Genomic DNA, 24722 nt, shown 5'->3' with positions numbered 1-24722 from the left:
GGCAACATAATCCTTAGATAATGTCTAAATAACGCTGTAATGCAATACTTTCGCTTTCACATGTTTTTAGCTCACTAATGCTTGTTCATCACACCGGTGGCAAGTGACTATAACTTGCTGTATTTTTCTTAGTTCTTGGAGTTTGTATGTGAATTTAATAATGAGGTATACTTACTTGTTTTAATAAGGCTTATAATTAAGTTGAGTACATGAAGAACAAACAGACGGAATCATTGAACTATCGTAGACACACTCGAGTGCATAACATTCGCAGATAAGCGACATCCTTTCACACGATGATCTGACCAGGAACCACGCAACTAGGAAACTAAATAAAACCAACACAGAATTATATAAAGAGGAATTTATTATTTTATACAAAGTTCACAACAAACATACATTGTTTTACATGAAGTAGGTATGTGCAAATATTGATATTTTGCGGCCGAACACTAACACAATTTTTTCACGATCGTACAAACAGTATTTATTATTATAAAACTAAATTTATGAGTACTCGAGACATTGATAGATTTCGGCAATTGGAGTTGGATTGTGAAAAAACTGCCCATCATAGTCTAGGAACATAGACAAACAAACGAAAAAACACAAACAGTCTGCGAAACAAATAAACTAAACAATGTTTAAAAAAAGTTACATAAAAATAAGAATTGTAAAGATAGCTTCTACACAGAAAATAACAGATGTAGCAACCACTAACCTTTAGTATTATTATGCAAGTTGACAAGTTCATTTGTTTGTTGCTTTTAGCTAGGGAAATGTATCATTAACCTGCTCAGCATTAAACAGTGCGGCACATAACGACGTATACTTACTTAAACAGAATGATCAGGGGAAGTTCTTAAGAACCTCATTTCTTTACTACTGGTTCTTTTGCTATACAATTTGATCATAATATTACAAGTAGTTAATATCTCTCAAGTAATGACTCTGGAGCATAATAATACATTAACAATAAAAAAGCCATTAAAATAATCAACATTTCTGCCTTAATCATCTACTCTAAAAATAGTTACTTAATTGGTTGTGACGTTATTTTATGAAACCTATTCCTAATTACGTGCTAGTGCTTACATTATGCCGTAACAAGCAAAAAATGCATATTACTGTGATGTTATTGAATTGTATTGTACAACTGTTTAAGAGTACCTAATATGTGCTCGGTCTTCACTAGCAGCTAACATTAAAAGAATAATGAATGAATGCAGGCTATAAATAATCAGATAATGAGCGCCCGCCTTCTTGCCAGGGATATTTCCCAGCGCCTGGGACCCAAAGACTTGGCTTTTATTTCGCGAAGAGGTTGAGCATTGCCATCCAACGTGCCAGCCTTTTGGGTACATTACCCGGTGACAGCGATGAGGAGCAATTTTTTGATGCACTGTATTAGTTTTAAGTTGTATATATTAATGTAAATATTTTGTGAATAAACCATATTGTTAATCAGATAATGATTATTATATGGAGATGGAGAACAAAGATATAATTGACAGACAAAAGTACAAAAAAAAACATGCGATATGCTCACCACGTTTACCTATGTATTACACAGGAATGTACTATGTACATAATATATTGATCGCATGATATAACAATGTAAAACTAGTTAAGAGAATACTGAGCGCGTAAAGAAATAAAACTTGCATATATTTGTGTCACAGACAAACTGTCCTACTAAATAGCTACAGCTAGGTCTTACAATACTAAAGTAAGGAAATAGTTAATATCTATAAAAGTAAGTAGAATTAGGAAAGGTAACATTAACACCGTTCAGGCTTTTAAAGAATTAAGTAACAAGGGTTTCAATATTCAAATGAAAGTTTAAACTTAAACTTGATAAGATAATGAAGTAGAAAGAAATACATCGTAAGTTTCATTCACATAGCAGTTTACATCAATCATCATCATCGACCTTTTGTATCGTCCCACTGCTGGGCACAGGCCTCCTCTCACACGCAGAAGGATTAAGCATTAATCACCAGCTCGCTCAACGCGGGTGATTTCAGTCTTAGTCCAGGTTTCCTTGAAATGTTTTCCTTTACGTTACGTAATCAACTTATGATTTTGCAAATGTAAAACCTCTTCGTAAGTCACATAAAGTAATTTCTTGCAACTTACGGACGGAAGTAACGTAATTTTCATGAAAGCAACTTCGGTAAAAGTGTAAAGATAGCTTCTACACAGAAAATAACAGATGTAGCAACCACTATTTATGCTTACTTGCTAGAAAGGAAAATCAAAATGCATAAAACTCTTGTCTAACACGAGAAGCTCACAAGCACGTGTACATATAATAACAATGACGACAACAATAACAAAAGCATGGAATAACATAACCACCTAACTACTTGCCTATGTTCCTTTTATAACACTAACATTTCTACACGTTTAGAGTGTAATACAATGTGATGTGTCTGAGTTACTTTAAGATCTGAGTAATTAGTATATAACTACAATCGTTCCGGTTACCACAAGTATTTGTGATTGCACACAATATTACCTACGAAGATTATTCATATTATGTGACTACGTACATCACTGGATTTATTAAATTATTTACACTTTACATTACCATTGCTTGATTGCTTTGATAGACGATGTAACAAAAAAAAATTGAAATGGTACAATATGATATGATAATAACTAAAATGAGGTTGAAAATCTGAAAATAGGTATTTGTTTCTTGTCTCGTGATTTCAAGTTAAAGTACTTTTCCGTAGCTCTTACCTGCGAACATTGAAGGAATCACGAACCTATTACGATACACTGGTACATACTGGATACACACCGATATCGCACTACCAACATTTCACTATCACCAAATTGAATAGCCATATATCGTCGTGTTACGTAACTGGCTACGCGCTACGGCGTAGCACTTTCTCCGTCGTAGCTGTGTCGTAGCGCTACTGCGCGCTGGTGGTGGGCGGCGGGAGCGAGGGTGCAGGGTGCGCGGTGTGCGGGGCGTGGTGCGCGTGCGCGGCGGGCGGCAGGTAGTGCCAGTAGGGCGGCGCGTCGGCGGCCTGCGCCTGGCACGCCGCCGCCAGCCCCGCCCAGCTGAACCGGTACGCGTAGCGCTTGCCGTGCACCTGCCGACACAAGCACAGTACTGACACCCTCCACAGACACAATGATCAATTAACATTTTTATGAGTATCATTTTGAAAATTTCAAAAAAGATCAAGAAAAAATCTAACAACTAATGCTGTATTTAGTTCCTAGTAAAACTAACTAAATTAAAATAAACAGTACGATGTCGGCGTCGTCAGTTGTTGGACGTCAAGCGCGATAATATGACGCAAATAGTAACCACGACAGTCAACAAGCCCGACTTATCTGTTATCAGGTTTTTTATGTTTCTACAGAAGCAATCGTAGCACCTGGCAGTCCGGAGCAAACACTGCGTGATATACGTGCGCTCTCTGAGTAGGTACGACAAAATATTATACTTGAAGGATAGAAGAAAGGTCTGAATAAATAACATTGTTACAAAGTCAGCTCCACTAAGTACCTAGGTACATAGGTATTATTGCAATTAATATTTATAGTTTAGGATAGGTATTAGTCGGTGAAGAGTTAGTGCAGTAGGTAGATACTCTAAGGAAGCGAAGCCAACAAGCATCACGTAGTGGCGGTGTGCACACGTCACGCGTCATCAGCTAGCGGGCCGCGGCGAGCGATGTCACAACATCGGCCCGGAGCCCACAACCGCTCTTAAGATATTAATGTTTGTCCGGGACCTTTTGTACAGTCCACCATTTAATTGAATTCTCCGTGTTAACAGGCAGGTACCTTGCTCATGATGTTCTTGTCGTAGTAGTAGCGCAGCGCTCGCGACAGCTTGTCGTAGTTCATGTTGGGCTTCTGCTTGCGCCGGCCCCAGCGCCGCGCCACCTCGTCCGGGTCCGACAGACGGAACTCGCCCTCGTTCGGTGGACCCTGCAGCACACAACACCTCATATTACAAACAAACAAAAGCTAATGAACTAACGGCACTATTTACATCATTTTCTTGATCTAATTGGTGTCGATCTGATCAGAATTTTCTTCTAACAACAAATATTAAGTCACGGCTTACGTGATTGTCGATCTCTCCTTATGGGTTCAACAGGAATGTTAACACACTAATAGGTACTATGCATATAAACAAATACTAAACAAAATATATTCACATTAACATACAAAAATAAAGTGTATTAACGATTTTTGTATATCGAGTATGGTTTTTTATTTTGATCCACCCGGATGGGTGGCCAAAATAAAAAACTAAAAAACACGCTTTTAGCACGTCCGCCATATTGAGGAGAACGCCATATTGGATTTGTAATGACGTTTATTAGCTAGACATGTATCAGAACTCAGAGCGTGTGCGAAATACCATCATAATCGAAGACCGAGAACTGGGTCAAATTCAGATTCCAAGATTTTCTTACATACATGGTTAGTTACAAGTGAAGCTCATACAAGCGTGTTAAAAAGAGTTAGCTAAGATAATATGAGTATGAGTGTTGAGGTACCTCCCAGCAGATGCCGGGCGCGCCGGCCGCCAGCTCCTCGAGCAGGAACTGCCACAGCTGCACCTGCCCGCCCGCGCCGCGCGCGCACCCGCTCAGCGCGCCATACGGATCTGCGACCACAAGCAAATCAACTCACATGACGAACAATTTCAGCAAATCCCGACGAATTGAGATCCTCCTCCTTTTTGGGAAGTCGGTTAAAAATAATCACTGTTACCTTTTTCCGATAACAAAAATAAAAAAATCTATCGCCTCCTTGCGTAGGCCGTATGTACCGGGCTCTAACTCTTTCGAACAATCCCGCAGCCCCGGCAGAGATCCCCGGCATCTCTGGTAGAGATACCTTGACGAGGATGTGGATTCTTTGATTAGTACATTTAGTGACAAAAATAATTGTATTGCTTGTGCATTTTTATGTACTAGCATTATGGATTTTGCCGTTATTTTTTAGTAGCCAAGTTTCTGTAAGCAAAACGACCAGATTTCGTGTAACGATTCTTGCCAAGTTATGTGCCGTGAACTGTCTGTAGGAGAACAATGCTTTTTTTTTACTGTCCAATGGCCATACTTATTTGGTATCTAAATCGCAGCTCAATATTGAATAAATATTTTTTTATTTACATACGTTATTCTTATTATAATTAAATAACAAAATTGCGGTAAATTGCAAAAAATCTTTCTATATAACTACATTATAATTCGTCCTACGCAACTGACTGGGTAAACCCGAGATATATCCTGCTATTGTTCGATTCAGGAACTAGCCGACAGCCGTATCTACTATCTGTGGTCAGACGGACAACGACCTTGTCACACCAGATGACAAACTGTTTATCCTACTAATATTATAAATGTGAAAGTTTGTGAGAATGTACGTTATGCTTTAATGCAAAAACGGCTGGACGTATTTGGTATATTACACACCACGCGGGCGAAGCCGCTGGTTTCAGCTAGTATGTTTATAGTTGAGAGACGTAACTATGCAATTATTGAAATGACACACTGTCGTAATCTCTCGATTTATCTAAGTGGTTGCATTAAGTAAGTTGTATAATACTATGAGACATAGTCCCGATGATGTGATGCATTACTTCATCCTCACTGCGCGTCACGTCGACGAATTGAACCGAAAAAATAAAATAAGGATGTAAGTCGGTCACTTCGATCAGGAAATGATGGGTTCTAGAAAAATGATCTAACTACATTCTTAGCATACCTATACCTACCTATGTTACATTATTAGGTACTAGTGCTGTGGCGATTCATGCTAGCGATAATAGAAATAAAGTGTAAAATTCATAGTACAATAGGTAAGATAATAAAAAAGTCTTCTGGGCACGTTTCCGGAGGACAGTGATGCGGAGGAATACTTCGACGCCTGATCGATGCTCTTTTATATTATGTTTTATGTTTATATACATTTTGTATATAGTATTTTATTTTTAGTTTTGTATAAAGATAAAAAAGTCCTGAAAAATATCTTCTCTGAAAAGCTTAGCTATTGAAACAGTTTGTTTATTAGTTTATTTTGTACCTATAATATTATAGGTAAAAAAAAATACAGTGGTTATTGTTACTAAACTTACTATTTACTCTGAAAATACAGGCAGAGGCTAAAACTATCTATATTCTTTTAATGTCAATTAACAAAGTAGCTGCCTATGGCGCGACGTCCGACCCGTGATCAAGACTTGTCTTATTCTTTGGACTAGCTATTTATATACCTGTGTACCTAATCCGACGGTAAATTAATTTTTATTTATCAAAAATCCAGAGAAGTTCTAAGATGTGATGATTTAAGTGTGGATTGTATAATTTTTCACCGTGGTAGAGATGCTGGAAGCGGCGATGCTCGCCGGAGCTCAGCCACAGCATCACTGACGCCGCTCACATCGTGCTGACACTGTACTGTACGCGGCATCACTCATCGTGCACTACTACTGAACTCACTTATCACTACATATATAACTATCAATTAAATATACAATTAACCAAAAAGTACACAATTACGAAATATTAGCAAATGCACTACTGTACTGCCGGTGCTCGGATTTATAATTTTATATCACATACTTCGAATACTACAAAAAAAAGTGAAATTCACGGAAGCCGGATATGCGGCCGGATGCGGCACCGGAAGCGCGCGAGTGTGGCGACAGCGCCGGGCGCCGCCCCCGCCCGGCGCCGCGGCGGGCGGGGTGCAGGCAGCTCGGAGATCAGATATACTGCGCTCGGAATAAATAACGGACCTCCGACTGTCTACTGATTATATTACAGGTTACGTGCTATGTGTGTGTGTGTGTCAAGTGAAACGGTGACAACTGTGAATCACAAGTTACGACTTTCTAACGAAGTAATGAACATGAATTGTGTAATTAAAGTTGCAACACAGTGTTTATAGCAAACGATGAATGAATTGGTTTGTACATTACATTACTTTGTGTAAAACTAAGGTACAGAAGTGGTAATAAATTCTATGTTAGTAGACATAGTGAGGAATCAGACTATTACAGTAACTATTTAGTAATCTGTGCTATTACAGTCATCTTATTCTTATTGGTTTCTTCAATGCTTTAATTTAAATTTAATTAAATTCAAATGAAAGCTGTTCATTGTACAATTACTGCGTAATACGTAGTAATCCACTTGACAGCTGTAATCCAGTGTAACCCCTGTGAGGGTGACGGCGTGTCACGCTGAGCGCTGAGCCGGTAAGTCGCGAGACATGCAATATCACCGGCAGTGGCGGGAGTCGACTGCGGTGGAACAATGCCGGAGTGCTCCGACCAGATTACTGCTCTCCGAGACACAAACGTCTTGATATTACATGCTTGTTGTGGCTTTAGTTTAAGTGTAGTGTAGCGATTATTTGAATGGTTAGCGAAACTTCGATAAAGTGCTTAACTAAGAATGAAATCTGTGCTTGAATTGACTGCTAAATAAAGCAGAGGACCAAGACGTTAGGCGTTCTAGGCCAAACGTGAACGACGGCGGTGTATGATTTGCTAAGCCGTAGCTTATTAACCAATCTATAACTACTGAAAATGGGTTTAGAAGCCGTATACCTAACATACATAAATTTGGAAAAAACTGGATCTATTTGTTTAAATGACTGCTTCTAACTTTACCCAAATAATAACCAGGTCTGAAAACTGACTCAATCACTACAAAAAGAATGGTGCGATTGTGTTGTCCTTTAATTTTCCCATTACCCAGTCAACTCCTAGTTAGGACTTGCACTGGTTATCGCAGCAATATCTTGACTGATTGAGACATTAAGAACTTATTGCTGACGTTAGCTGTAGCAGTTTGTTCTAGTCTCGTGTGCAGACCGACATTCTTACAAGCTCAACCATTATAATCTTTATCAATCATTCACAAATTGCTGACGCATGCTACTATAGATTAATTTCTAAGTAGTACGTACGTTTTCCTTGCAAACCTACGCGATAACTAGGTATAAAAGTAGTTAAAGAGTATAAACGGTCCCGCGTGCGTAAGTAGTAAGTAGGTAAAATATTGCTTGCGTGGAGGTAGCAGCGAACAAACAGATTTGATGAACACAGCATCGTCCAACAATGCAGGGCGAACACAAACATCCGCGTACTGAATATGCATTTAATTAGGATTTCAGATATTTTTGGTGGTGTTACACATGACATAAGATAAACTTTTGAATCAGGCCAAGAGCGTGGGCAGGACATGCGGCGGAGTAGTCCAGTGGATAAAAGATAATTTATTTTGTGAAAACATGGTTTACAAAACAAAGATATTGTTACAAGGTGTTAAAATAATAATCAGACTCTTACATGTTTTGGGTGCAATTTTTTTTACACATATTATAGCAAACATCAAATCGAAACTTCCCAGTATACCTAATCACAAGTGTTAAACATCGTGTGTGGTGTAAGCGAAGTGTTTTATTCGTATCGGTAAAAGGTTAAAATTATACTACACGATTTATATCCCTATGCCTATCTATCTGAACTACTCATCGCTGGTAAAACTGATGTTAGTTGTCTGGTCTACTATTGTGTAAACAAAATTCTAAATTTATTCAAGTGGCAGAAAAAAGCTAAGTATTCCCAATTTTACTGTCCTAACCCTTGCTCTTTATATCGCTGGGTGATCGGTATCAGAGAGTTCATATTATCAACAATGAACACATTACTTAAAAAAACAATTCAATGAAAACGTAATGAAAAGCCAGATAAGTAGATGGTTGTTCCATAATGCATGCGCCACCGCGCCGGCCATGCATAATGCATGGCGTCCCGCGGCGCGCGGCCAATATAGCGCGCCCCTGGGGCCCAGCGCGACCCGGGGCCCCTGAGACAGGTCAAGTAATGACGGTGTCGGGGATGATAGCGAGGGCAGGTCGCTAGTTCATTTATCGTTGTGATTGATAAGCAAAGACGAACACTTGTCAGACTTCTGATCTTGTTGCCCAGTGTGTAGTTGCCTGATTGAATAGGTTTCTTTCAGCATGTTGTAAGTAGGTAGTTAAATCTTGATACGATGAGATGCAAATTGTATACATCTAAACTCCATTAATATTTCATCGTATTATCTTTTAGTTGTATAAATCGACGTAGGTAAGAGGAATACCTACCTGACCTACCAAGTAACTAATCGAAGATACCTCACACAATGGAGGCGGTTCCGAGAGGACCAATAAAATATATTAATCCGTATTTACCTCCGCATCCGGACCGCACGTGATCGGTTACAGGAATCACGGTCCCTTATTTTATGAGTCGTTAATTATCGAAGTGTCACAAATTAATTGAGGTCCGTGCGGCAATATCGTGAGGTCGCCATTAGCTCGTAAAGCTGCGGTCAATACATGACTCAATACTGCCCGATGTCGTTATTACATTAAGTGAATTGCCAAATGGTACTTAATTTAGGTATAATTGAGGGGATTGAGACCTACCTGAGAATGAAATCAATTTGTGATGATATACATATTTTGCTGGCTGGCATAAGCCAAAAAAGTCATTATTTGTTTTTTTTTTTCCACGAATTTATACATTGCTACTGCCGGCGCCGCCCACGATAAGTTATTTCAAAAGCAAACAATGTTCGGTAGAACAAGTGCTAATATAAAAATCCTTGATCGTCTAATAGCTGTAACAAGTGAATGTCTAGAGCGGAGGCGGCGGCTGTCTGCGGTTGCGTTCAGCCCGGGATCAATGATGGCGGACAATACCATTCCTTCTTAGAACTGTCGCCTGTGGGGCAACATACAAGCGACAGCGATTTTGCTAGCGACCGATAGGAAATTGTGAAATGGGTACTTAATTGATCTGTGGCAGAATTGGTTTAGCGGTTGCTACGACGCGGCGCAGTGCTACGCCGTAGCGAATCGAACTCTTTGCGTTAGTTACGCTTCGAACCGTAAGTACATGTTGGTCTTGTTTTTCTTCAAGTACGAGTATAAAACGGATATTCAGTAATATAGTGGTGAAGGGTGGGCGTTTTGGGGCTGTCTTTTGTTTTTGACGTTCGAAAAGTGCTGATTTATCAGCATAATTTGAATAAACGATTTTGAGTTTGAGTTTGATACGTTATCCTATATAAGTTGTAGTAAGATTAAAAGAAGTCACAGGCATCCACAGGGATTTGACCGGTTAAGCAGTCAACAGCCTCCTAGGCTGAACTGCGAGATGCCATTCACAAAAAAAAAAAAAGAAGTCACATATAAATATCAGTATTTACAGAATTTTTACCAAAGATTTATTGCTCTACCATTTCTCGGTCACTACTGGTCATACTGACAATTCCCAATGTCGCCAATAAGAAATCACCCCAATGCCCTGTCAGACTAAATGATCGACGACAGCTTGAAGTAAATGAGTTTATCTAACTCTGGCTCTTGTGGCTCGGGCGGTGCGGCGCGTCTGAAGTCTTGAGAGCGGCCGAGAGGCGGGGCGACGGGCAGGTGTGGCCTGTGGCGCTCCGCCCCGCGATCACGGCGCCCTCCGCCTCCGCGGCTCCTACCAAAGTGAGGTGCCACGGGGACAGGATGATCAACTTCATAATTTATACATCACCCACTTAGATAGAAAAGGTTACATCGGAGTGCCAAAAGTTTGAAGTCTAAATTAACTGGTTCATAGAATGGATTCAGAACAGGATCTAGCCGGGATAGAACTAGAAAAGTAAGAATGGGAGAAACCAGACCACGAAAACAAAGTGAAGTACTAAACAAACAAGCTATGTGCTAAAACTCTGACTCCCCTTGACTTATCTAGACTACGTAGCATTTGCATACTTATTACGTATCACGCTTATACCAAAGTTTTAGTATTAGCGACTGCAAAATTAAACGCGGGTGACAAAATAGACAGTAAATAAAGGTCAGTGGGTAAAAACTCTTACAGCTGTAATTTTTTTCCTTTCGTGGAAAGCTTATCAGTGTAAGCGGCGCTTAGTGATAGTGGTACGATGATACATAGGTATATCTTCAATCTCCTGATACCAGGAATACTATCTATTTCAGTTCCAGGTAAGATCACTAATCGTAGTTAAATTAGGTGAGTATTTGCGATAACACTATAAATACTTACACTACTTAGCGGAGATAAGATTATTCTTAATATAGGAGTAGAAATGATAATAAAATTATAGATGATGATTAATATTATTCTCTTTCTTTTTCCTGTGTTGGTCACAATGCTGTCGTATCTTTAGCTTTACATTTAGTGCGAGGTATGTATGTATCGTCACAAAGCAACCTGTTTCCCGACGCATCAGGATATATCTAATGAACTATGCTGGCAGTTGTCTAATAAGAATTAAGAAGTAATGAGAAGTTGACTGTTGATACCTTCAGATGAGCATTACTTCCACAGTACTTAAATTCAACATCTGGTATGATCCTGATCATACGATAGTGACGAGAATTACCTATGTAACCTAGGAAGATACAGAAGTCTAGATCCTATAATATACAAAAATACGTCCGGATTCAATATTGTAAATATCCCATATCGAGATCATTGAAGTTCAATTTAGTAGGTATCGAGTGATTAACTTTACATTTATGGAGCGGAATGCTAATTATGTAATACCATTGGCGTGAGTCATCATCAGTAATGATGGACTTCACCAAAATATGCTGTAGTACCGGTATCGGCTGTTCAAATATGTGGGACCGTTTTTTTTTGTCACCATGTTACAACTGTTTTAAATTCTTGTGATTTTTGAGGTTTGGAAATTGGGTCACTACAGTATCCTTGACTTAGTTGAGACATTGCTAGAGCCATTGTGATATACTTAATACTGAGGCCGCTAAAAAATATACCTTATCGAGTCGTTGATTTATTTTGATAATTAGAGCTGTTGCCACGAATGGCGACGATAGGTCTGCAGAAACTTTCCCCATAACATTCTCCACGACCTGAAACTTACTGCAACATCGAATGCGTCATAGTGTCTTAAAACTCGTAGCTTTAATTAGTTAAAGCACGTGTGTATGTATATGTAGAAATAGCAAGTAAGTCAATGTCCCGGGTATCTATCGGGCGGTTCTCACGGCGCATTCCGCGATGATTCACGGCGGGAATGTGAAAGCAGAGGAATCCGGTCTGGAGCACATCTCGACAGGTGCCCACAGTCGCCGCCACTATTGTACTAAAGCACAGATTACATAAAACTTACTGTACTATGACTATAGGCTATGGCTGTACAGTTCGTGGAACCGGGCCTGCCAGCTATTGCACTAAATAACGGTCACACCTTCAAAATCCATCAGATGTTATGAAACATAGGTGTAGTATGAAAGGGATAGGTAACGAGTAAAGGCGTGTTTTATTATACAGAACTTGATGTAAGTATTGTACCGGCGTCTCATTTTTCTGTTAAAGACAGTCGCTTCTGATATTTTAAAGACTGCAGTCATATCGACCATGGACCATAGCGGAGAGGTACGACTCCCCAATAATAGGAGGTATTGTTCGTAATTGTATTACGCGCAACAACCTCGTGTCTAAAATGTAAGTCTTTTGTTTTGTTTTATATTTTATTTTTACTAACATAGTTTTTTCATAAGTTTATTTTTACTAACATACTATGGATGCCACTTATCTGAAATAAAAACTATTTTATTTAATTTTTCTTATTTATATCATATCAATGACTCCCTAGTTTACGCGTCATCTAGTTACTTAAGTACATGATTTGCTTAATTGCACGTCAATTGGAGTCAGACAGGAAAATGAAAAAGTCCACATCAATCCAGTGTGAGCTTCCAAATAAAATCGAGCAAAAAGGTTTTGGCTTTTCTTTCGAAAACCTTAAGTGTTATCAGAAATGTTAGAGACTAAAATGAACAAATAATGACAAGATTTATTAATATTTTTTTTCAATTTTAAATTATAATATCTTTGGAATGGTTATTTTAATGAAAATGTGACATTGCTCATTTTGTTGATAATTTTATAATCTACGAGTTTGGTTTCTATTACTTTTGTCAAAACTACTGTTTTTTTTTTTAAAATACAAAAGCTTTGACCTCGATATCCCCGGAAACTCGCTCTGGATCGATTTCGACTTTTAATATTTTGCGCATAATTTGTCTAAATAAATTGACTGGGCTACAAAGCGATTTCGGCCTACCCAAGGATTCTAATATACGTTGCTTGCATAGCGGTCGCAATTTGGGGCCACTAACCCAACGGAAAGTCAGAACTTTACTATAGATACAAACTTGAATTTAAATGATGTAATAAAGCAAGAGTTGTGTCTGCAAACCATGGTATGTGAAGTAAGCCTTGTCGAGGGCTGTTCGTCATACAAATCCCGTGTTATGACAGGTCGCAGAGGGCTGCAACCCCCGACGCTGATGCTAATGTGCGCCCCGTCGCGACGCGGTGTCATCTAACGCGGGAAACGTTTTCATTGTTATTTTTAATCGCTTAGAAAAGGTTTTTATTTCTACTTCACATTATTCATTATTAAAAATAACTAAACATTTAAATAGGTACCTATTAACATTATAGACACATTATAGACGTACCTAGGTAGCTACCTAAGTTGTATCAATAAAGTGTTTCTAAAGCATTAATTAGGTACGTATTGAATGAGTTTTGTTTTATTTTTAGTTCACACAATATGACCGCCGAGTCCTCCGTGAACATGAGACCTGACAACGTGACGCCATCTTGAACAATTACAAAAAGGCTGTGTGTTTTATCTGTGACCAATGGTAGGTAATGGTGATGATTTTGAGGGTTATTACCTGTTATCTTGGAATTTAATCGAGACCTTACTAAAACTTTGCTATTTGTCTGTCGTTTTTCGATTGTCACCAGACTGTATCTCATGAAGCATTAAGTATAGCTAAACAGACGTACCATAAATATAATAGAATAGAATGTTTGGTAAGGCCTGGTCGTTGTTTTTTCAAATTCTGATAATAGCTAGGCATTACATTGCATTTCTTATATTAAAAGTCAAGAGCAGTACCTACGACCTTTGGATATCCCACACCGCAGAGTTTGGAAAATACCAACGATTTACTACAGCGTACAGACTATCGACATTGTGGTTGACCACACCCTTCCTACGATCATATGCGAGGTGCATCACTTATTTAATTTTACGCACACGTAACTTTTTATATGATTGCATTTGTTTGGCGTCTTACCAAAATGGTTTAAAGCTTTACTTGAGAAAAACAACATGTAAAGCGTCGAACAAAGTAACTAACTAACAATGCAACATATTTTTAATTTGAACGTTGTGCGCACCTGTAATTAACATATTTACGCAGGACTTATTACAATTGTAAACTTATATATGTGAAAGTATTTGTAAATAAGTTGTTGGTGTGCCTAAATAAATAAATAAATAAATAAATGCTGGTTGCTCTATTGTAATCGTGATCCGTTCATTGGCTAAGCTCGCTGGTAATAATATCGTCTAGTCCGTCGTTAACCTATGGCCCGCGGTTGCCAAACTTGGCGTCCTAAACGCTTGTTATTTTCAATTATGTAATAAAGCGGAGGCGCCGCGCCGCCGCGCCGCTGCCGAATCACCCGCGCTTCCTAGAACAGCGCCGAATGTGCGCTCTGCCGCCATCATCCTAACCGTTTTAATTTAGAATAACCGCCATGTTGCACGAACCACTTCCTCACGATTATGACATGATAATGCTTTCAGATTTAATCGATATTTGCTTCCTAAATTATTATTCAACCTATTAACTAGTTGGTCCAGCTTTGTGATTGTTGGCCACTGGCTCACCCTCCACACAATGACTCCACATGTGAGTGACAGGTGTACCTATATTGCTTTGCATAAAAATATTGTGCAGATAATAGAATCTGTTATACATAAATAATAAAAAGATAGTAGCTTAAGTTCGTCTGTAAGAACTCAATATCATCCAGTTTAAGGACAACGAATTTATGCAAATGCCTGAGTTATTTTAAAAGTTACATGCATAAATTAGGTACCTATTCGAGCTCTCGATTACGCCATTATCGTCGAGGTCACCCCTGTGCCGTAAGTTGCTAACTTCACTTTGCTAAACATTCTATCAACGTCCACAAAAAGTGTAATTTACTTGCTGTTTATATTCGCGAAGTCTTCGTGTGTAGTGTGGGAGTGTTCTGGCTGAGCAGCCCGCCAATGACAAGCCAGCGCTTAACAAACTAACAGCGTTGATATTTATGTCGTCTATACCAATTTACAACGTTCAAATAATAAAAAAAGTCAGATTAAAACGTAGAGGCACATTGGGGTCGTGCTAAACATGTGTGAATAATTTATGTTACTTTAATTCGCTAATGACATTAAACGTGTTTGATGCGGCAGGCATTTTGTTCAACAAGCCTGTGAATTATGAGCTTTAAGGAGTAACAGAACTTTGTCTGAGAAAAAATACATTCGATCGAGACTTTCAAAGAGAAGCAGACGGGACTTTTATGCTTCCTTGTTACATTTCACATGTTTTTTTTAAACTTAAAAAAATATGAAAAAGTTACTATTCATCATCCAATTTTAAGTTTACTTTTAGTGTCAGTCATTTCATACATTAGTGGTTGGCAACAGGCAGGTTTGTCACACACAAAGTCGTTCCTTCTATACATAATATGCTCGTTTATATCTACATAGTGATTCACACTTATTTAATAGTTGATTATCAGCTGTCGATGTAATACCAGAGGAATAACACGATAAGCAGATATTGTGCAAAGTGACACATAACAGTGGTCTCCCACGACGCATGCGCGGCGACAGCGGCGCCTGCGCGTTACTCATACACAACTATGTACCACGTGCGCGCGCAATCTCAAATAAACATTATACTCACGAGCTAAGATTTTAATTCATGCAGCGTTTGGAGATGATAGTGATTCAATCCGGAACACTGAATCACTATCATTTCCGAGTAAATATTGATTCACTTCCGGCGTAGTACTCTAGGAGGCCAAGCATCTTGTGTAAGATGAAGCGTTAGTCACCGGCAGCTGGGCAGCTAGTGCGGCCGCACCGGCGCGCAGCACTAGTGCTCGTGCGCAGATCCGGCTCGTTACAGGCATGTCTCAACTCAGAGAAAGTTAGTTTTAAGAATTATTGCTTCGTTTAGTCACCACACTTAATCAACGATTACTCGATACGTGTCGAAATTATTGTGTCAATTCTGCAACATTACATTACAGTTGTCTCACGTTTTTATGTTACCTACCCAAGCACTAGGTACACTAGGTATCTTTAAAAAGATTTGCAAACGAGTTTTCCTCTTATTCATTTTGTTTGTTTTATGTTCGTGTGCCAGTTGAATCATTTATGGCGGATAACCTTATGAATCTTACTTTTTTTATTTTAAGGTATTGGCAAATACGTCAAAGTTATGTAGCAACTACAGCAAGACCAGTTTTCATGGAATTCTTGCTCAAAAATCAAAATGTTTTTATTTCAAACTAGCCGTTTTCCCGCGGTTTCACCCGCGTCCCGTGGTAACTACTGCCCGTACCGGGATAAAATATACTCGTGGATAATGTAGCTTTCGAATGGTGAAAGAATTTTTAAAAACTGTCCAGTAGTTTTTGAGCCTATTCATTACAACCAAACAAACAAACAAAGTTTTCTTCTTTATAATATTAGTATAGATAGGCCTTTGCAGGCTCCTATGAAATCTCACACTATTTGCATGGTTCCAAAAAGTTGGTCTCATGTCTCACATATTACTTTTAACAAAGTAATATCACAGTATCTTTACCGTGCACACGTGGAGAGATGACTTATCGCCAATCCCATGCTCTAATTTTGGGTTAAAATGACGTCTGTTACCTATAGCTATATCTTGGCCAACAAAATTAATTCGGTGTTTGTTTCAAACGTTCTTTGTATCTCACTTTGTGTAAGAAAGCAATATACCTATTGTGGCATACAGGAAACTATTTCAGCACTTTGATTGATCTATCAATGCAGTTGAAGCGTGACTTTGTATAGAATGTTTTGTATCATAATAAGTTTAATGTGAAAACCTAGTGAATCAACGGGTGAGTAACGATCTACCCAAGTGCGCCAAATATGTTCCACAGTCCGGAACGCGGGGAATCTCCAGGGAGATGCCAAGTTCAAAACAAAATCGCCAAATGACTGTACGAGTTTTCGGCGAATTTTTACATTTGAAAATACATTTGATAATTGGTCAACAGCTGTTGATGCGAAAAGCTCAGTCAGTTTTGAAATTATAACTTGCTACATACTCGTCATTTATAAAAATGAGAAAAATAAATAGAAAGTAAATATATACAGAACCTACTTTCCTTCAATATTCTTGACAAGTATTTTTATCTCGGACCTATGTGTGTGTGGCACCGCCGCAAGTCTATCTTTTACTCTCCTTCCTTGGGTATATTTTCTCTGATCGAGAAAATGTGATATCTAATTGCATACCAAGAGGATGTACCTCCTCATGTGGAAGTACGTGACGTTGACAAATATTCATCAGCCACATCATCAAAGAACGCATGCCGATGTGTTGGCTCGTTGTCAAACACGAAAACAATTTAGCGCGTGCTTTTAATGCTTCCAACGTGATAAACACATTAGTAGAATTATTTAAAAAAGATATATTATTCCAAGTAAAATAAAAAAAGAGAGTGATGTATAATATCAAGTCAAATTAAAATTGCAATAGCGCCATTATGAAGGTTAGAAAGCTATCAGTGGTTAATAATGGCCGATGTGATTGCGCAGGCGATCTATTAAGATAGGTCGCTCCACGTTTTGGGGCAGATTACGTTAACTCAACGTTCCCCGGGGGATGTGATAGCGACAGACTGTATTACAGGTCAGATGCATCACAGTCCATTTGGAACAGTAACAGAGGACTCTGTGGACTGTGTATGAGTATTATTTTCATCAGCGTTAAATTCCATGCAATTGTTAATTTACAAGCTTACCAAAAGTAGAGTAGGTACTACAAAAAGTCAAAGAAAAGAACCTCAGACAGGATTCGACAAAACAATGTCTATAGAAATGTTTTGTATAGGCAGAATGCATTCCTCGCAGGCGCATAGTTTAGCGTGCGGTGACCCCAAAAAACAAGTGACCCACATACTTAGCTATACACATGATTTAAACTTGTGTCCATGGACCACATTTATAGCTACCATTTACATCTAAGAATATAATTCACAATAAAGTGATTAATTTAACAGTGAAAAAACAGTTTTGCAATTATGGTTAAAGTTTATTTTCTAAGAAACTATTTGTGAGTCAGTAACCGTGAGAGATGAATGGAACGCGCTCGCCAGTGACTCATTCACCGCACATCCATTCATAAGTTTTTGGCGCGCTTTCTAGTCACGACTTCTTCGTCACCAATAGATGGCACTGATTTCAAGTCATGGTTAAGGGGCTATAATCTTTTTTTTCAATTTTTAGGTAAGTGAATAATGGAAACTGCGCGAAAATGTGTACGTAGGAAGACACTTTGAATGGCCAAAACTGTAATTCACCTTAATGTGCTGTAATAATGCACGTATAACTCTAGTGGATACTACCGATTAACTACACTACAATACATATGTTATTATGTTATACGGCGAAGGTTTATGCACTGCTGTTACACTTTCCCTTAAAGGTTGCAAGTTATTCATTCCTTTTTGCATTCGATAATGTACGTAGGTACATAAATGGTGTAAATATAAAAAAAAGTTGACACAATTGTGAACCCTTATGGGCACAGCAAGAGGACGCTGTAGTAAGTCTGTAATGCTAGTAGTACTCACTATATTCAGGCGTGGGTGTGCTGGTGGAGGCCTGGTGCTCCGGCAGCGGCTCGGGCGGCGGCTGCCCCGTGGCGCCGGCGTGCGCGTGTCGCAGGTACGCGTGGTAGATGCGCGCCGACTGCTCGCTGCCGTCGCATACCTGCGTCACAACATTAGGTACACTTAAATGCACGGTTTGTCCTTATTATGTACTCAACGAATGGCAAAATAAGTTAAAAAACTAGTGATGAACTGTAGAAAGATACGATGGCCCTATAGCTCAGTGATAGTATGATTACAACGCAGTTGATGCCCCGGTTTTTTTTTTGGGGAAAAAACGGTTCAAAATTATAGGAGCAAAAATACTTAGTCACTACAGACAGTCATAGACTGTGCAGATGTGCAATTGCATTAGTACCGTTTCTCAGTATCTACTCAAGGCTTTCAGACATTTAGAAAAAAACAGTATGTCAGTAGAGTGGTAGAATCGCTGTATGTCACCCACTGATCAATTAGTTTCGGTACAGTTAGCTGATACGAGGTCCTCTCAGCAAACTGCGATGGGGGAAATACGTTATTTTCGCTCACTACACAAAAACTACAAGTTAACAACTAAAATGTAAGAGTTTTTTCGTTTTTGGATGTCAATAAACTAGACTGCTGCACAAAATGGGCGCATCGTGTGGTAGTGAAGTGGGCGTTGAATGCAATGATGGTAGTATGCTGTTTATTTATACCTACATCAATGGATACTTTCAGCTCTCTCTTATAATGTCAGCTATGAAAAAAACAGGAATACGAAAAATATATAGCGCTAAGAACGTTACGTTACAGCCTTTTTATCGTCCCACTGCGGCCTCCTCTTACACGGAGAAGGATTGAGCATTAATCACCACGCTTGCTCAATATGCGGGTTGGTAATTTCAGATTTTGTGGTCCAGGTTTCCTCAAGATATTTTTTCCTTCATCTTTTATCAGCCATTGGTGTCCAAGAAATACTCAGAAAGTACATACAAACTTAGAAAAGTAGCATTGGCACTTGAATGACCTGGAATCGAACCCACCTACTAGGCCACGGCCTACTAGGACTACGAGTAGGAGAGAAATGTGTGAGCTGTTACCTGCAGCCAGTTATCTTCGGTGAGCGCCAGCAGCGCGCGGCCGGAGTCGGGCAGCAGGTGCCGCCGCGGCGCGCTCACGCCGAACGTGCGCGCCACCCAGCGCACGCAGCGCAGCACGTCCATGCGGTCCCATTTCTCTGGATCTGCAACGTCAACAATTACCTTTATCATACCAGTAAGACTGTATCATCGTCACTGGCTCTTGTCAGTTGGGTCACTGCAAGATATACGCTTCTCCTCGACTTGGCAAGTCAACAGCATCATGACATTACGATTAACTGACTGCCAGATGTAGGCCTCCTCTTCTCACATATCGCTGCCGCCGCATTTGATTGCATCAGGCACCTATTTAAGGCTTTAATGTATGCTACTTTACCTAACTTCAGAAATTGTACTCATTCAAAAGCGGCAATAGGCCTTTAAATTGTTTCCTCCCTGTGAACATCTAACTTCTGACAACACTGCTCATAGAGCAGTCTTTTATTATTTTTAACTTGTTTGAAAACATAAAATAGTTATTAGGTACCTGCGCTTAATTTTTACTGAAGTGAAAAGTCTACCAAATTATTACCAACTTAATTACGACTTCGCCTAACAACCACCAATATATTATTTAGGCAACTTTAACATGTTTTGTTGAAATAAAATAAGTACCTACATGTCCAATAATTTATGCTTATCTAAAAGACGGAGTAATTATAATTACCCTATCTTGACGCCTATTATTTGTCTTCTATTTTAAAATAATAATCAATTGCGAAAACAACACACACATGTATACATATTATAACGACAATCAACAAATATCACACAGCAGTAATCAACAAAGCAAAATCAAAAGAGTTGAATATCTGTTACGAGTGGTAATTAGCCGCAGCGTCGTAGCACGTCGTAGCAGCGTAGCCTACGACTATCGTAGCCTAGTCATTATTACATAATGCGTAGGCATTCGCTGCGGTTGCCGCGCTTCCTGACAACTACTTCAAAGGTCGGCTGTAAACTGTCTATTTGTATTTAAAATAGGTTTCGCACTTGCCTGTACCCACTTTTATTTCGGAACTTTTGGTCCCACGTTGGAATTAATACGTAAATAATACTGAATATTTTTTTACAATAAGCACAAAACTTGTAAATGGCTGAACTGATTGATACCGGTTCTATGGGTGCCGAACAGTCCGATTGAATAAGAAAAAAGTATCACGCAGGTACCTATAACTACTGATTGAATGCGTAAAGTACTTGGTTTCTATTAGGACGCGATTGACACCGCGGGACACAACTCTATATGCGTTTATTTGTTGAACATGTAAAGTACATAGCATCATGACACGTGCCAATTTATATGCAGTTATTACCCTTAGTAACTATTTAGTATTATAGTAATCTGTGTTGATACTGATACGCGATTAGGAGTCACTGTTATCGATGACATGTCTTAACAGTGTAGACAATAATATCAACCGACTATTGACACGTCATTGTTTTTATCTGAGAGAAAAGATATCGACTCGGTATTTCTATATTTAACTATGTGACTAATGCGAGTTAATTGAAAATAAATATTTACGCGTGCACAACGAAACGTGTCGCTATAGGTATTTGTTATTTTGTTATAAGTTTTATTCAATGTCAAATGCATTTATTAAAAGTAAGTTTATTAGATAAGCACTTCTTCACGTCTAATTACAATGGTCAACACATCAAAAACCCAATTTCACCGGTTCCTAATGTTATGGTCGGGTATCTTAGAAGGAATGGTGAAGAACAAACGTTTTATCCCATTCCATTTTATCGTCAAAGTTAGACGCCAAATACGATTTTTTTTTATTGATTCTTCCTCTTAGTTCACAAACAGTTTATTTTTTCATCATAATGACCTTCCCCATCATAGCACCGTCCAGTATGTAAGGAGTGCATATTAGTCTCCCGTTGTTAATGGCCGGGAAATATATGATGACAATCAAATCAATCTGACCTCCTCAACCCAGTTACCCGGGCAACCTGATACCCCTTGGTTAGACTGGTGTCAGACTTACTGGATTCTGACTATCCGTAACGGTTTAACGTGGAAATATATGACTTCAAGATTCACATCCAATGAGACAAAAGTGAAGATTGAAACTTAAATAGATCTATCTAGATACAGAGATGCGCTTCAGCTCAAATATCGATGATGAAAGATTTAGACCCAGCTAAGTTTTTTTAAATATTATTTGGTAATAGATTGTTTAATGTTAAAAAGGTCATAAGTGAGGTACGGACGGCAAAGGCCCACATTTTTGTTGTTTACATGTTTTCGAATGATTTTTAGGGTTCCGTACCCAAAGGGTAAAACGGGACCCTATTGTTTTCGCTCCTCTGTACGTCCGTCCGTCCGTCTGTCACCAGGCTGTGTCTCGTGAACCGTGGTAGTAAGACAGTTGAAATTTTCACAGATGATGTATTTCTGTTGCCACTATAACAAAAAGTACTGAAAACTAGAATAAAATAAATATTTAGGGGGCTCCCATACAACAAACGTGATTTTTTTGCCAATTTTTGCTCGATATCGATAACGGCAACATGTAGACGCAGATTTATAAATAATAGTACAGAACCCTCCGTGCGCGAGTCCGACTCGCACTTGGCCGGTTTTTTGATCTATTGTGGTGTCTATTTATATTGCTCGTGCCGACTGACTTAGTTATGTACAATTAAAATGTAAATGTAGTGAATCTCAATGTCAAGCTTTAGTGTTATTTTTTATTTATTCCAAGAACTGTGTATTTCGTCACAAAGTTCGTCTCGTTGTTCACCAAGAACTTTGGCGCGTGGCGGGGTAGTCCCGACGCTGTGCTTCTATAACCGACTTAAAAAAAAAGGAGGAGGTTCGAGGTTCTAAAGTTTTTTTTTGATATTTTTTTTGTATTGTTACTTAATTTCTCGAAGACGCCTGGACCGATTTGACAAATTCTTTCTTTATAAGAAGAAGTATACTTGCAGTAAGGGCCCATTGTCACTAAGTCAGTATCGGAAATGGTGGGCAACTCTCGAAAATTTTAGGCACACATAGGATGAAAACTGGATATTCGTATGTAGGTATATCGGATTAGTCTATAATTGGCCATGAAGGTTTGCACCTGACCTGATGACTGATACGACAGAATATCAAGGGATCATTATAATGAGGGATAGCATAACATAGCTTGTGTGTAGGTACATTTTGTTCATATTGGTAAGGACTCTCCACAATAATGGGTTACGACTGCCACTGCAGGTATTTAATAGATTATACTTTTATTTAGATCCCAAAACTGAAAAGCATAAAGCGAAAAAACTATTTTTCAAAGAAATAGAAACACTTCATAAAACACCGAAAGGGACAAAAAAATTATTTTGACGTGGTTCTAGAGGTAGAAGTTGGTGGTAAAATAAACACAGTCTACAGGCTTGCAGACACTGACTTATAGAGCCATTTCATAAGTTTTATTTTATAAATACCTTTTAATGTTTTGTGAAGTTGGTTTATTTTTTTTTGAAAAAATGGTTTTTATTTTATAAGTTAATGATACAAAGATGGTGCACTTTTGTTACCCATCGAAGTGACCTTTATTGTTTTTCTTTATTTTCTTAAAAGTTGCAGTTGTCAACAGTGATGGTCACTTTGATTAGTCTGAGTTATAGTAGGTATTGATTATCGCCTACGATACTATACCTGCCAGTAACTTTACATTTTACAACAATACATTTTTAACTTTAAGTTATTATGAAAATGGGAATCAAAATAATGTAGAGCTACTTAGTATAGATAAACTTACCTTATTTTTTTAGAACTCCTTGTCACCAATAATAAAAATATATTCTAGTGTCTAAGATGCCATAATTTGCCCAAGTAGGCCTAAATGTTGCATCGCCGATCGTAAACCTTCTAAATGGAACAAACGTTCACCCGTCTGATTAAACACAGAGCTTACCTATTTACTTACAGTTTTGTATGCAAAAGATTTCAAAAATAAATTGAATTTGTAAATAAAGGATTGTTTTTTTAAACAAGTCATTTTTACTTTTGATAAGTTGAGAACACTGTGTTAAGTAAGTACACACCTACTTACCATATATATTAAATATTTTTTTATAGTACTTAGTTTGTTATTGCAATGATGTATGAACGATTTTTAAAGCTCATTTTTTTCAATATTTTTATCTTCTTAAGTTCTCAAAATCACTTTTATAAGATAGTTGCCTACACTCTTAACCTTAAAGATTTTAACTACTCAGTTTTAAACACATGACTTTTTGAACATCGGCAAATTAACTATTAACCGATATTAGGTTCTAGGTATGTTGTGTAAACAAAACTACCACTACGGTGTAAACAATGAATAGAAATTTCCTTATTCGATATACATACGGTCACCATACGGACAACACTACACTAGGAGAGAGGCCACCTCCAGGGCAGTTCCGAGCACCCTGGCAGGGAACTGACAACACTGATAACAAACCGTAACAGGAGCGGCTTGGTCACTGAGGATCACTGGCACAACACAACACTAGCACAGAGGCACGTACCGGCGGGCACGCTGCTGTCCTCCCCCGACTCGTCCAGGTCGGAGTCCATGTATTCATTGCGAGGCGCCAGCTTGTCGTGGTCCCTGCAAGCGCTACGTCTCGGACACTAGGGGACGCGGCGCGCGAACACCTGCGTTTTTATACTAGCACTAAGATTCGCGAGCGGCGCGTCACTAACGTGACGTCGCGGATTCGTCAGCGCGATCTGCGCCCGCGGTGACGAGGAAAACGCTTTCCGAGAAGCTCTCGCGCCGCTCACTCGGCCGTCGGGCTCGCGA

At 38.8% G+C, this 24722-nt stretch overlaps 1 protein-coding gene across 2 annotated transcripts; it reads right to left on the bottom strand.

Moving 5' to 3' along the window:
* Positions 1-349: 349 nt before the first annotated feature.
* On the bottom strand, positions 350-24722 carry LOC124630060 (DNA-binding protein D-ETS-6-like). 2 transcript variants are annotated; one of them, XM_047163777.1, is made up of 6 exons: positions 24445-24722; positions 19894-20036; positions 18794-18932; positions 4539-4648; positions 3814-3960; positions 350-3110 (listed from the first exon to the last, which is right to left on the bottom strand). In XM_047163777.1, exons 1-6 carry the CDS (start codon positions 24491-24493, stop codon positions 2928-2930), a joined length of 771 nt encoding a protein of 256 aa, XP_047019733.1. In that variant the 5' UTR covers positions 24494-24722; the 3' UTR covers positions 350-2927. The 2 variants fall into 2 exon arrangements, with proteins under 2 accessions (XP_047019733.1, XP_047019734.1); XM_047163778.1 differs by lacking the exon at positions 24445-24722 and adding an exon at positions 24284-24435.

Source organism: Helicoverpa zea, chromosome 4 (assembly GCF_022581195.2).
Source record: "Helicoverpa zea isolate HzStark_Cry1AcR chromosome 4, ilHelZeax1.1, whole genome shotgun sequence".
Taxonomy (NCBI): domain Eukaryota; kingdom Metazoa; phylum Arthropoda; class Insecta; order Lepidoptera; family Noctuidae; genus Helicoverpa; species Helicoverpa zea.
This window is presented reverse-complemented; position numbering and strand designations above follow the sequence as displayed.